Genomic DNA, 12,594 nt, shown 5'->3' with positions numbered 1-12,594 from the left:
TTAATAGGTTGGATCTTGGCAGGATCCATACGGAAGCCTGTGCTTGAAACCACATATCCTAAAAATTGTACCTCCTCCGCAAAAAAAACACATTTCTCCAGTTTAGCAAACAGGGAGTGTTCTCGCAGTCTCTGCAGTACAGAGCGAACGTGCTGAGCATGTGTCACAGGGTCAGCAGAATAAATCAAAATGTCATCTAAATACACGACGACATACACCCCACAAATGTCCCTGAAAATGTCATTTACAAAGTGCTGGAACACGGCAGGTGCGTTACTGAGTCCGAAGGGCATTACCAGGTACTCAAAGTGGCCAAGAGGGGTATTAAAGGCTGTTTTCCACTCATCCCCGTCTCTTATGCGGACTAGATTGTATGCCCCCCGGAGGTCCAGTTTAGTAAACCAACGGGCTCCCATTAGCTGATTAAAAAGATCAGGGATGAGTGGAAGCGGGTACTGGTTCTTTATAGTGATTGCATTCAATTCCCGGTAATCAATGCAGGGTCTGAGACCACCATCTTTCTTTTCTACAAAGAAGAAGCCAGCTCCAACTGGTGAAATAGATGGTCTAATAAACCCCTTTTTTAAGCTATCTGCTATGTACTCGTTCATAGCCTGACGCTCTGGACCTGAGAGATTAAATATTCTCCCTTTAGGGAGACGGGCATCTGGAATCAGATCTATAGGGCAATCATACTTTCTGTGAGGGGGTAGCTTTTCAGATTTTGCAATAGAAAAGACATCCTCAAAATCTCTGAAGGCAAACGGTATGTGGAGGGGTTTAACTTTAACTTGGTTTACTGTTAGCGACATGCAGTTTTCCTGACAGTGTGAACTCCAGCGTATAACATCGCCTAGGTGCCAGTCGATGACTGGATTATGCTGGCGTAGCCATGGCATCCCCAAAATGACTGCAGCAGACAAATTATCCATCACAAAAAATGACATAACCTCGGTATGCAATGCTCCCACCGACATAGTGATTTTGTCAGTAACAAATTTAACCCCCTCCTGGACAATAGATGTGCCATTAATAGCCGTAGTTTTTATAGGGGCATTAAGTCTTAATAGGGGTACACCGAGACTTTTAGCAACCAAAGAATCCATAAAATTCCCTTCAGATCCACAATCCACATATGCGTTCACACACTGAGATTTCTGACCAAAAGAAAGGGCAATAGGCAATAAAACTTTAGCCGCATCTGCGGGCAATACCTGTGCCCCTGGGCAACCATAGCCAGAGTTGCCCAGAGGCCGATGTCTCAGTAGTATGGATCTCTGACGCTCAGCTCTTTCTCTGAAGGCTCCAGACTGCAGCATACTGGTGCAGGAAGATGAAAGTGCTCCTTCAGGCTGTGCACTGAAACAGGTGTTTAGGCCAGAAATCAGCTCAGTCAGAAGAAGGGAGAGAAAAAAAAGTTCAGGGAGACTTCTTTTGTATATGCTGGATATATACACAAGAAGCAGTTTTTTTTTTTATATGGCCGGATGTAATGTGACGTCCGCCTGCGGGTCTGGGCTGCAGCCAGGCAACACCCCGAGAAACACTGATACCCTTTACCCCTATACAGGGATCTGGATTTATAGCAGAGCCCAGGAGGCGCTGTCTGAGTAGGAGCAGTGACCAGAGCAGGACGGTCGTCAGAAAGGTGTTCCAATACAGGACACAAACGTGGAGATATGCGGGTCTAAACCAGTCGGGCAGCAATGGTACAAAAACGGTAGACAGAAGCAGAGTCAGATTCAGGCCGAGAGTCATAAACCAGGAGAGTAGCAGAGGTACAGAATCGTTAGGCAGAAGCAGAGTCAGATTCAGGCCGAAAGTCATAAACCAGGAGAGTCGCAGAGGTACAGAATCGTTAGGCAGAAGGAGAGTCAGAAGTCCAGGCCAAAGTCAGTCAGTCAGAAAGTAATTCACACAGCAACACACAGGGGAACCAAGAATATATCCGGCGGCTTGCAAGACCAGTCCCAAGGTATTTCAGGGATCAGGTCACCCCTCATAGGTTCCTGGACTGATGATGTCATCAGTACCGCCCCCAGGACCAGGCCAGATGGAGATGCAGTAACCTCTTGATGACTGACAGAGGGGTGGAGCCTGCGTCCACCAGATGCCTGCGCAGGTGCCCTTACTCTGTCAGCACCATAACTCCCGGGCAAGCCATGGCGCCTCCTAGTGACCGCGACAGGAGCAGCAGACCCAGAATTTAACGGCGACGTGACAGACCGGCGCCTCCTAGAGGCTAAAGCCGGGACAGTAGGCTCTGAGCCTGACGTGACAGAACCACGGCCCCTTCCAGTGGCCGAGGCAGGAACAGCCGTCCCTGAGTCTGATGATAAAGTGGCGGTCCGGCGCCTCCTAGTGGCCGCGACCGGAACAGCAGGCCCTAAGTCTGGCGGAAACGTGACAGCTACTTGCCATAAATATATATTATTTTTACTTGATGTAAGAGCTGCTGTTCTCCTGAATCTGACAATATTTTTCTCTTGTTCCTGGTCCTCTTCGTTCCTGAGATAAGGACCCCCTCTACCACTCTGTAAATCTAGTCTTGTTATCCAAGTGAGTTTGGATCTTAAGGAGAGTTGACAACCATGCCCACTTGGCTAACAAGACTAGATTTATCTACAGTGAAGAGGAGGCCATATCTCAAGAACAGAGAGGAGCAGGAACGAAGAGATGCTTTGGAGGAAGCTGTATGTGAAACGCGTGTCAGGGGCGCTTTTTTCGCTGCCACGCAGGATTTTTCTACCTCCTTTCTCTATACCATTGTTGGTTGATCTCTTCCTTACAGCTCTTATCTAGTATAGCACAGGATTGCTTTTATTTTACTATATCCTGTTTCCTATTTATCATTCTGTCTGGAATTCATAATTGGGATATAACAAATCGATATCTAATTTATGCATTGTCTTTGAACCAGTGACCACACTCCTGTGGTTAATACACACCTATTCTATCATCAATTACTCACACTGTTCTCATTTTTTCTGTGAAGATTTTTTTATACTCCAAATTAGATTGTTTTGCATCTGTTTAATCTTTCTGTAGGACTTTATTCCATTTCATACTTGTTTTATGCTGATGAATTCCTCTGTAGATTGACTATTGATTGCTATGTTTCGGTGTTATTTTATATATGACATTTTTGGTGTGTATTTATTTATTATTCAATTACTGACTATTTATTGGCTGTATCTTCATATGTGGCTTAGTCTATATCTGACACTTTCATTTTAGATTTTTTTAGCATGTCTTGAAATTTTGTTAAATAAAGATTTGTCTTTTTACGCTTGGCTAATACTCCTGTGTTGATATAGGTTTTTTTGGTTATTATTATGGGAGAGAGCCCTTGATAATGTTGGTCCATTAGGTAACTGCACTCATATAAATCTAGTCTTGTTATCCAATTGGGTGTGGTTATTAAGGAGAGTTGACAACCATGCCCCCTTGGCTAACAAGGCTTGATTTACCTTTAGGGAAGAAGAGGACGTATTTCAGGAACGGAGAGTAGAAATTAAAGAAAAACATCCTTGGATTCAGGAGAATAGTGGCATTTACTCCAGGTATAAATAAAATGTATATATTTAATGATAGTTACAGGTTCTTCTTAACTGAGGAGTGAAACAGACATGTGGGCCCTAATGTTGTACAATGATAACATTTCAGCTATAATCTAAATTCTGGTTTTAACAGTTGTATATACTTATAATGTTAAAGTTACCCTACACCGCCACATGTACAGTCATAATACCAAATGTCTTCTGCCCTGCTGCCAATGTCGCAATGCATTCGGCACTACTGTATATTTTTTCCCAAAATGCCTACCACAAAGCATGGTGAGCATTATTATTGATTCTAGCTCTTCCCACACCAATGGAAAGGCAAGATGAAGTGGGGTTCAGGCTTTCTACAGTGCTTTCTATTTCTTTACAGCCGTCTTGTATTATATTGGAAAGTGATGGACAGTGCACCTTGTGGTCTCCCATTTTATAGTATGGTGGACCATTGCATGCAATCATAGTTTCTGCCATCTGGGTTGTTGGTGTTCTGGAAGAGCCACCAGTGTAGCAAACACCAAAAAATAGGCTGGCATTAACAAAAGTGCATTTCGATGTTGGAACATTGACCCACAACTCTCATAGGAAAGGTGGAGAGGTGGTGATAAAATGACACCATGTGGATCAGTGTTAATGATGCATATGTGGTGTCTAGATGACCAAAGTGTGGCTTATGCGCTCATTAAGCCTGGGTTTGTCCATTGGAACCTGAAGCCTACAACCTACAGTAACCATAAAACCGCTGCACAATCTGCTCTCCCCTCACCTACTGTATCTTCACCATCCCTTGTAGACTGTGAGCCCTTGCAGGCAGGGCCCGCTCCCATCCTATACCTGTTGTGACTTTTATTGTGTAAGATTACAGTGCTCGTTTTTATATATACCCCTTTTCACATGTAAAGTGCCATGGAATAAATGGTGCTATAATAATAAATTATAATAATTGGTAGCACATCGGTGCATGCACTGTGATATTGGAACACTAACTCAAAATTCTAATAGAAGATGGGACAGAAAGGAGCATGGGTATATCCACTGGTGGCACATAGGTAAATGGAAGTGTTGTGAGTCCTCTCAGTGATGATCTTATGTTGTAAATTCTTAAGCATTCAGTAACTCTGGATAAGAAAAATAAAAAAAAAATCTGTATTTCTCTATATAAAATCAATAGCAGGGTAAAGCAGTTGTTCAGTGGTGAAAACAAGTTATCCTCTATGCACCGGATATGTGATAACTTGCTGATTAGTCGGTGTCCAACCACTGGAACCTACAAGGATCTGCAGAATAGGGAACTTTTATCCCCAATGAGGACATTTTATCCCTGTTACAAAATGGGGGTCAGGTTGGAATCCCATTCATACCTCCGTCAAGCTGCCGGAAAAAGCCAAGTTCATCGCTTTGCAGTCCCATAGGGTAGGGAATAAATGGTGTAGAGGTCACACATGCGCACTGCTGCCCCATTATAAAAAGGATAAAAGTTTCTAGTTTGCCGATTGGTTCAGATTCTTGAGCTCTGATCCCAACCGAGCAACAGGATAGGTTAAAACTGTTTTCACCAGACAACCTCTTTAAAATGTGAACACTCCTGGAGAGGAACATCCAGTGTCCAAAGTATAGTTGACACAATTTTATTGTGTCAGTAAAGACATATAATACACATTTGGGGCACAGCACCTTTTCTACAGTATGTAAGATCTAGAGACGTGACATACAGTACCTTCAGGATACACACAGCACTAGTCATGATTGTAAAATATATGACCAAGGCAATTAAGGAGAAGGAACGCCTTCACAACCATTTATTTAAATTGTTTCAAAGCATCTTAAAAATATAAAATTGGGAAACTTTGAAAATAATTTTACTTAAACATTTGTTATCGACTCCTATACAGACAAATGTGAAAGAAGTAACAGATTACTATTTCTGTACTTCATGACTGTAGGATCAGGTTACAGTGTTTTTTTTCTTTCACCATGGACACAAATAGGGAGGAGCTGAAGATACAAAATGGCAGGAAATTTTTAGACAAGATTATCTCCGAAGCAGCTTTATGTTTTTGTATTTTAAATACATTCAAAAAGAAACACTGCAAAAAATAGTTTCAACTAACAGAACCCTAGTCATAAAGATCCATGATCAATAAAACAGCTTTCAGATTTCCAAATAAGACATTTGAAGAAATTTACGAATAGGTTATTTATAGTGCAGAAATGTGGCTACATCTATAATAATTCTGTTTTCCGATAACTTTCCACCACTTACATTCCCTTTTCTGGTACTGTGCAAATCCTCGTTGTTCCTGAAAATACTAATCACTCTAATTTCAGATTTATTATTCTACCCAAGTATGTTAAGTGACTGTTTAATGGTTTGGGTGTGACTATATTGAGAATTTTTCTCTCTTCCAGATTTCTGATTTTGGCCTCTCTAAATGGAAAGAAAATTCAACTCGGAAGGAATATATAGAAAGATCAGCAATCAAAGGAACCCTAAGCTACATCCCTCCAGAAGTGTTCCTGGAGAGTAGTAGGGTGCCAGGAACTAAATATGATGTGTACAGGTATGATGCCAAGAGTACTGTACAAGCCAATGTCCAGAAAATAAAAGCTATATATTTATTAAAGACATTGCCTGAGATTTAAAAAAAAAAAAAAGTTTCCTGAGTGCAGAAAAGTTAATAAGTTTGAAAAATGCTCAACACTAACTGTTTTTAAACCCCCCATGGCTCCAGAGCAGGTCTCCGGTGGTGCGCACCAGTTTATGCTTACTTCAGTGCCATGATGACCTGTCAAAGATGTTGGTGATCAAGGGTCATAGTGTTATGTCTGTATGTGCAGCATAAAACTGTTAAGACTAATAATTGCCTGCACATTATCATGAAGGTACCAGGACAAAAAAGAACTACTTTGGGGGCTTGAACAACTTTTTATTGTCCTATAAACAACATATATCACTTACTCATAGGATAGGTGATCAATGTATGCTTATTGGAGAACTTATTACTGGGATTTCCTCTAACTGTGAAAATAAGGGTCTCCAAGTTCCCTCTGTGAATAGAGTGGTAGTGAGTATGTGCGACCACTGCTCTGTTAACAGTCTATAGGAATGGTGGTCGCATATGCTCACTACCACTTCATTCACACAGAAAACTTTGGGCCTTCCGTTCTCCATATCTGTGGGGTTATCAGCAGCAGTACCACAAGTGATCATTTATCATGTATCCTTTGTAAAAGCAATAACTGGGAAAACCTCTTTCCAGTACCTAAAAGACAATTTTGAGACTAAGATTAAAACAAATGAGGTCTTATACTATGTTGCATGTTAGGATAGACACATTCTGATTGTAATCCTAGAACCGTAGATAAAAATGGTATTTCAGAAATGATAGCACTGGAATCCAGAATCGGGTTGTTGTGCTCAGGCTCTACCCAGCATATTCTGCCTAAACCAGAAATTTTGACAATAATATTTTTAGTATAGGATTTCAGGAAAGAAAAAACAGACCTGGCTGGGCACCTGACACAATCTTACCTTGGACATAATAATGTATGTTTTGAACAAAAACATTTTGGACTTTTCATAATCTTTGTTTACCGTAAAGTTCTGCCGAAATGCGTCAGAAGGGAACTAAGGGGCACTGCTTTGAGGTCAAGTAACTTTTCAAAGTGGTTTATGATCTATGTAGGCCAGGACATTTGTTTATCTGCTCAATATGTTTATTGTGCCTTGCTGTCTTAACTTAGTTTGATTGATTGCTAACGAGTGAGAAAAAAAAGTAAGATCTTAGATCTGGCCTCCTATATATTCAGACCTAGCATGGGGAAGCATTTATGCAGGGGGGCATTTAAGTACATGTAATCGAAGTACATGTATCAAAGCACGGCCAGTTATAACATGGCAGTTAGACAGGGCTGGAGACAGGTAAGAAAAATTAATAAATCTATTCTCAGTACATTTGGATTACCACAAATATTCACCATGTGCATTTGTATAATTTATATCCTGGCTGCTGCATTCACTCACATCCATCGCCCTTGCATTAACTCTTTACACTCCATCCATATCGGCTCCTCTGTCCTTTCCTCTCCTATGTACAGTACTCACACTCTTTTCACATTGCTAAACAGCACAGATCCATTCACTTGCACATTCCAACACAAGAGATGCTTTCACAAATCACTTAACTATCTGCTCACTCTTTCTATTCTCCTTCTTCTAGTTGCAGGAGATATCTCTCCCAACTCCAGCCCCTCATGTTACAGTAAGTCGAACACCTCAACTGCTACACTCAGAAACCACTCTAATCTTATTAATATTCCCTGCATGCCGTCTATTTCTTTTAATTGAGCCCTTTGGAATTCTTGCTCAGTGTGCAATAAACTCTCCTTCATTCATAACCTCTTCCTTTCCGATTCTCTTAACCTTCTGGCTCTTACTGAAGCCTGGATCCAGCAGTCAGACACCACTGCTGCTGCTCTTTCATATGGTGGACTACACTCATACCCCAAGATCGGACAACAGAGCAGGTGGAGGAGTTGGTCTTCTCCTATCACCCAAATGTACCTTCCAGGTTATCCCTCAAGTACCCTCACTTGTCTTCCCTTCTTTTGAGGTCCATGCTGTCAGACTCTATGCAAGTGATAGTGGTTTATCGTCCTCCGGGCCCGTCCCATCAGTTTCTGGATCACTTTGCCACCTGGCTTCCACACTATCTCTCCTGTGACATCCCCACCCTCATCATGGGAGACTTCAACATCCCCATTGCTCTTCCCCTCTCACCATCTGCTTCTCACCTTTTATCTATAACCTCCTCTTTCGGCCTCTTGCAGCATACTAACTCCCCCACGCAAGAAGACAGAAACCCCCTCGACCTGGTCTTCTCCTGGCTTTGCTCAGTGGATGATTTCACAAACTCCCCTCTCCCGCTCTCTGACCACAATCTTCTATCATTCTCTATAAAGAACTGCCATCCCGCCCAGGTCACCCCCACTTTCAACACTTTTAGAAACATACAGGCCAGTAACACCAAGAAACTTATGAAGAACTTGCAGTCATCATTGGCCCCTATCTCCTACCTCTCATGTCATGATTCTGCACTGAAGCATTACAATGAAACAATTCAAAGTGCTCTGGATGAAACTGCACCTCCTATACATAGAACAACTAGGCACAGACGGCGACAACCCTGGGACACGCTACAAACACACTTCCTATAGCGGTGCTCCAGGTGCACCAAACGTCTGTGGAGAAAATCCAATCTACCCGAAGATTTCATCCATTACTAGTTTATGCTTAAAACATACAACACTGCCCTTCACCTCTCAAAACAAACCTATTTCAACACCCTCATCACCTCACTATCCAATAATCCGAAACATCTCTTTGACACTTTTCATTCCCTACTTAAGAGTGCAGGCCCCAACCATGGATCTCCATGCTGATGATCTGGCTAATTATTTAAAAGAAAAAATTGACCATATTGGACAGGAAATTATCTCCCAATCACCTCATACCATGCACTGTCCTCCCTCCCCCCACTTCATCTAGCTCACTCTCTGATTTTGAACCAGTAACAGAAGACAAAGTAATCAGGCTCCTTGCATCTTCTTGCCCTACCACTTGCACCAATGACCCCATTCCATCACATCTCCTCCAGTCCCTTTCACCTGCTGTCACCACTCACCTATCAAAAGTATTCACCCTCTCACTCTCTTCTGGTATCTTTCCTTCCTCATTTAAGCATGCCATCATCCAGCCATTACTTAAAAAACCATCCCTCGACCAAAACTGTGCCACTAACTATAGAACTGTCTCTAATCTTCCCTTCATCTCTAAACTCCTGGAACACCTGGTCCACACCCATCTTATCTGCTATCTCTCAGATAACTCTCTTCTTGACCCTCTACAATCGGTTTCCACTCTCTACCCTCTACTGAAACTGCCCTCACTAAAGTCTCTAATGATCTTCTAACAGCTAAATCTAATGGTCACTACTCCATGCTAATTCTCTTGGATCTCTCCACAGCATTTGACACTGTGGATCATCAGCTCCTCCTCACTATGCTCCATTCCATTGGCCTCAAGGACACTGTTCTCTCTTGGTTCTCCTCTCTCTGACCGCTCCGTTACTGTATCTTTTGCTGGCTCCTCCTCTCATCTTCCCCTTACTGTTGGGGTTCCTCAAGGATTGGTTCTAGGCCCCCTCCTCTTCTCTTTGTATACTGCCCCTATTGGTCAAGCAATCAGTAAATTTGGGTTCCAGTACCACCTCTCGGTTGATGACACTCAATTATACACTTCTCCTGATATCATGCCTGCCTTTTTGGAAAACACCAGTGATTGTCTTACCACTGTCTATAACATCATGTCCTCCCTCTATCTGAAACTGAACCTGTCAAAAACTGAACTCCTCATGTTTCCTCCCTCTACTAACCTACCTATGCCAGACATTGCCATTACTCCCCAGCAGCATGCCCGCTGTGTTGTGGTCATACTTGATTTAGAGGTTTCATTCACCCCCCACATCCGATCATTGGCTCGCTCTTGTTATCTGCACCTCAAAAACATTTCTAGAATTCGACCCTTTCTTACTATTGACTTTGTAAAAACTCTTACTGTTTCTCTTATTAATTCTCGTCTGGACTATTGTAACTCTCTACTAATCGGTCTCCCACTTACCAAACTCTCCCCTCTCCAATCCGTCCTGAATGCTGCAGCTAGGATCATATTCCTCACCAATCGTTACACCGATGCCTCTACCTTGTGCCAGTCCTTACACTGGCTACCTATCCACTCCAGAATTCAATATAAACTTATTACCCTCACCCACAAAGCCTTCCATGGCTCAGCACCACCCTACATCTCCTCCCTCGTCTCAGCCTTACACCCTACCCGTGCCCTCCGTTCTGCTAATGACCTGAGGTTAACATCCTCATTAATCAGAACCTCCCACTCCCGTCTCCAAGACTTTTCATGTGCCATGCCAAATCTTTGGAATGCACTACCTAAGCTAGTATGATTAATCCCCAATCCCCACAGTTTCAAGCATGCCTTAAAAATGCATTTGTTCAGACTAGCCTCTCGCCTCAACGCATTAACCTAAATATCCCTGTATGGCTCATTTCAAATATTTTTACCATAACCAGGTTCTTAGAATCATGTTCTCACATGCTTTTTGTATTTAATAGCCCTCTGTGTCTGTACTGTTACATATTTAGACTGTTAAGTGGTTCATGCAGCAACAGGAACACCCAATTCATACACTAGGGATGGTCTAAACAATAAAAACAATAAAAGCAATTGTTACCATCCACCTTTCGTGTTTCCCCTTTTTCCTTATAGATTGTAAGCTGGCGAGCAGGGTCCTCATTCCTCTTGGTATCTGTTTTGATCTATGTGTTTATTACTATTCTATGCTGTAATGTCTTTTGTCTGTAGAAGTCCCCTCTATAATGTAAAGTGCTGCGGAATATGTTGGCGCTATAGAAATAAAATTATTATTATTATTATTACTAGTGAGGGCAGGACCACACCTGGATGCTGACCATATCAGGGCATGAGACTTGCATGCGGCATGACAGGGTAGTATTTAAGCAAAATAATCCCCCACCTCCATGCTGTCCTTTAGACCTTGGATGGCTCATCAAAATGTGCGCTGGTTTTATTGAGCACTTTTTTGTATTTTGTCTGTTTAGCACCTGTGGTTAGCGTTGCATGTCTCATCTTATACATGATGCATATTAAAAGTTTTGTTTTATTCTAAGAATATTTATCCTTGCTGCTATTACCAAAACAAAATTAGCTACAGAGACTCCCAATTAGGATGTGTCATTTCTAGGAGAAAGCATAGTTGGAGTCAGTGTTTCAACCATGTCACTGGTCTGAGCTTTCAGTCATCAAGAGTGTACTGTCCTCGAAAAAGAGGATGCACGGGAGTGGTGTGCTCCTGAAGAAACTACGTGGGACCCTTTAAGGCATTTTTTCCCATTTAATTGCCCCATTTATTTACTGTCTGTGGACTTCCTTTGATCCATTATTGGTGCACATTCCTTTAAGGATTGCCAGTTTATTAAAGAACTCCTCAGTCAGTTAGTTATAATATTCAGTTAGTTTTGTATGTCGGCTCTGCTAAAGGACTCCCCGCTGTTATGAAAAAAAAAGGTGTTTTTTTACTTGAAAGTTCTAAAAAAAATTTTTGCCTCTTTAACGCTTAGGTTATCTGTGTTTTGAAATGCCCACTGATTGCTCAAAACATGAAAGAGTGCAAAAATGATCAGCTCAGCAGGCAGAAGTGCTCAGCTCCCTCGTGAGTGTGCATACAGCAGTGTACATATCTGTAGACTTTATTATGAGACCGTACACTGCTGTACAGTATGTACGTTCATGCAGGAGCTGAGCTCTACTGCCCGATGCTGAGCATGATCATTGTAAGCCTGGAAGCCTGCTTCTCCCCACCAAAAAACAGGGCATACAATTTTAATATTTAGCTCCATGTCTATGTTCATCAATGTTCTTGGATCAACATTCCAAGGTGTTGTGCGGTGAAATAAAAAAATTCTTGAATGGTTAATAAATGTGTATTACTTAAACTTACCAAAATGCTCACATTTTCCACACTTGTCTGTGATGTAATGAAGGGATTGGATGTTAGGCTGAATTTATTAGCCAAGATAGTCCTCTTCTCTGTCTTGGCAGACACTAAGCCATCTTGAGAAGCGACACCGGAGAGATCAGACTCCATAGTCTAAAATCAGCCTTTTGGGGAAGTTCAGAAAATAAAATATTAGCAACTTTCAATAACTTAAATTTTGAACCACTCGAGAATTTTTGATGTCTTAGAACAACTTCTTTCGCAAAATCAAAGCCAATGATTTAAGATGCTTAACACTAGGATGCTAGTATTAAAAAGGTTTTCATTAGCAAAAAATCTCCCAAAGTTCTCCCACTTTGGAAAAAAAAATGAATTTTGCAATACAATTATCTTTATATTCTGCCTATTATCAAAAAAATGTTACAATGGCTCACAGTGATTGGTCA

General features: G+C 41.8%; 1 protein-coding gene across 1 annotated transcript in view; it reads left to right on the top strand.

Annotated features, from left to right (window-relative positions):
* The window catches only part of ANKK1 (ankyrin repeat and kinase domain containing 1), a 134,514-nt gene that overhangs the window by 104,393 nt on the left and 17,527 nt on the right, over positions 1-12,594 (top strand). The window contains exon 3 of the mRNA XM_073585302.1: positions 5,967-6,118. Coding sequence (XP_073441403.1) covers positions 5,967-6,118 — 152 coding nt within the window. The remainder of the gene's footprint in view (positions 1-5,966; positions 6,119-12,594) is intronic.

The sequence above is a fragment of the Dendrobates tinctorius genome, unplaced genomic scaffold (genome assembly GCF_039654945.1).
Source record: "Dendrobates tinctorius isolate UK_male_01 unplaced genomic scaffold, ASM3965494v1 ptg000086l, whole genome shotgun sequence".
NCBI classification, from domain to species: Eukaryota; Metazoa; Chordata; class Amphibia; order Anura; family Dendrobatidae; genus Dendrobates; species Dendrobates tinctorius.
This window is presented reverse-complemented; position numbering and strand designations above follow the sequence as displayed.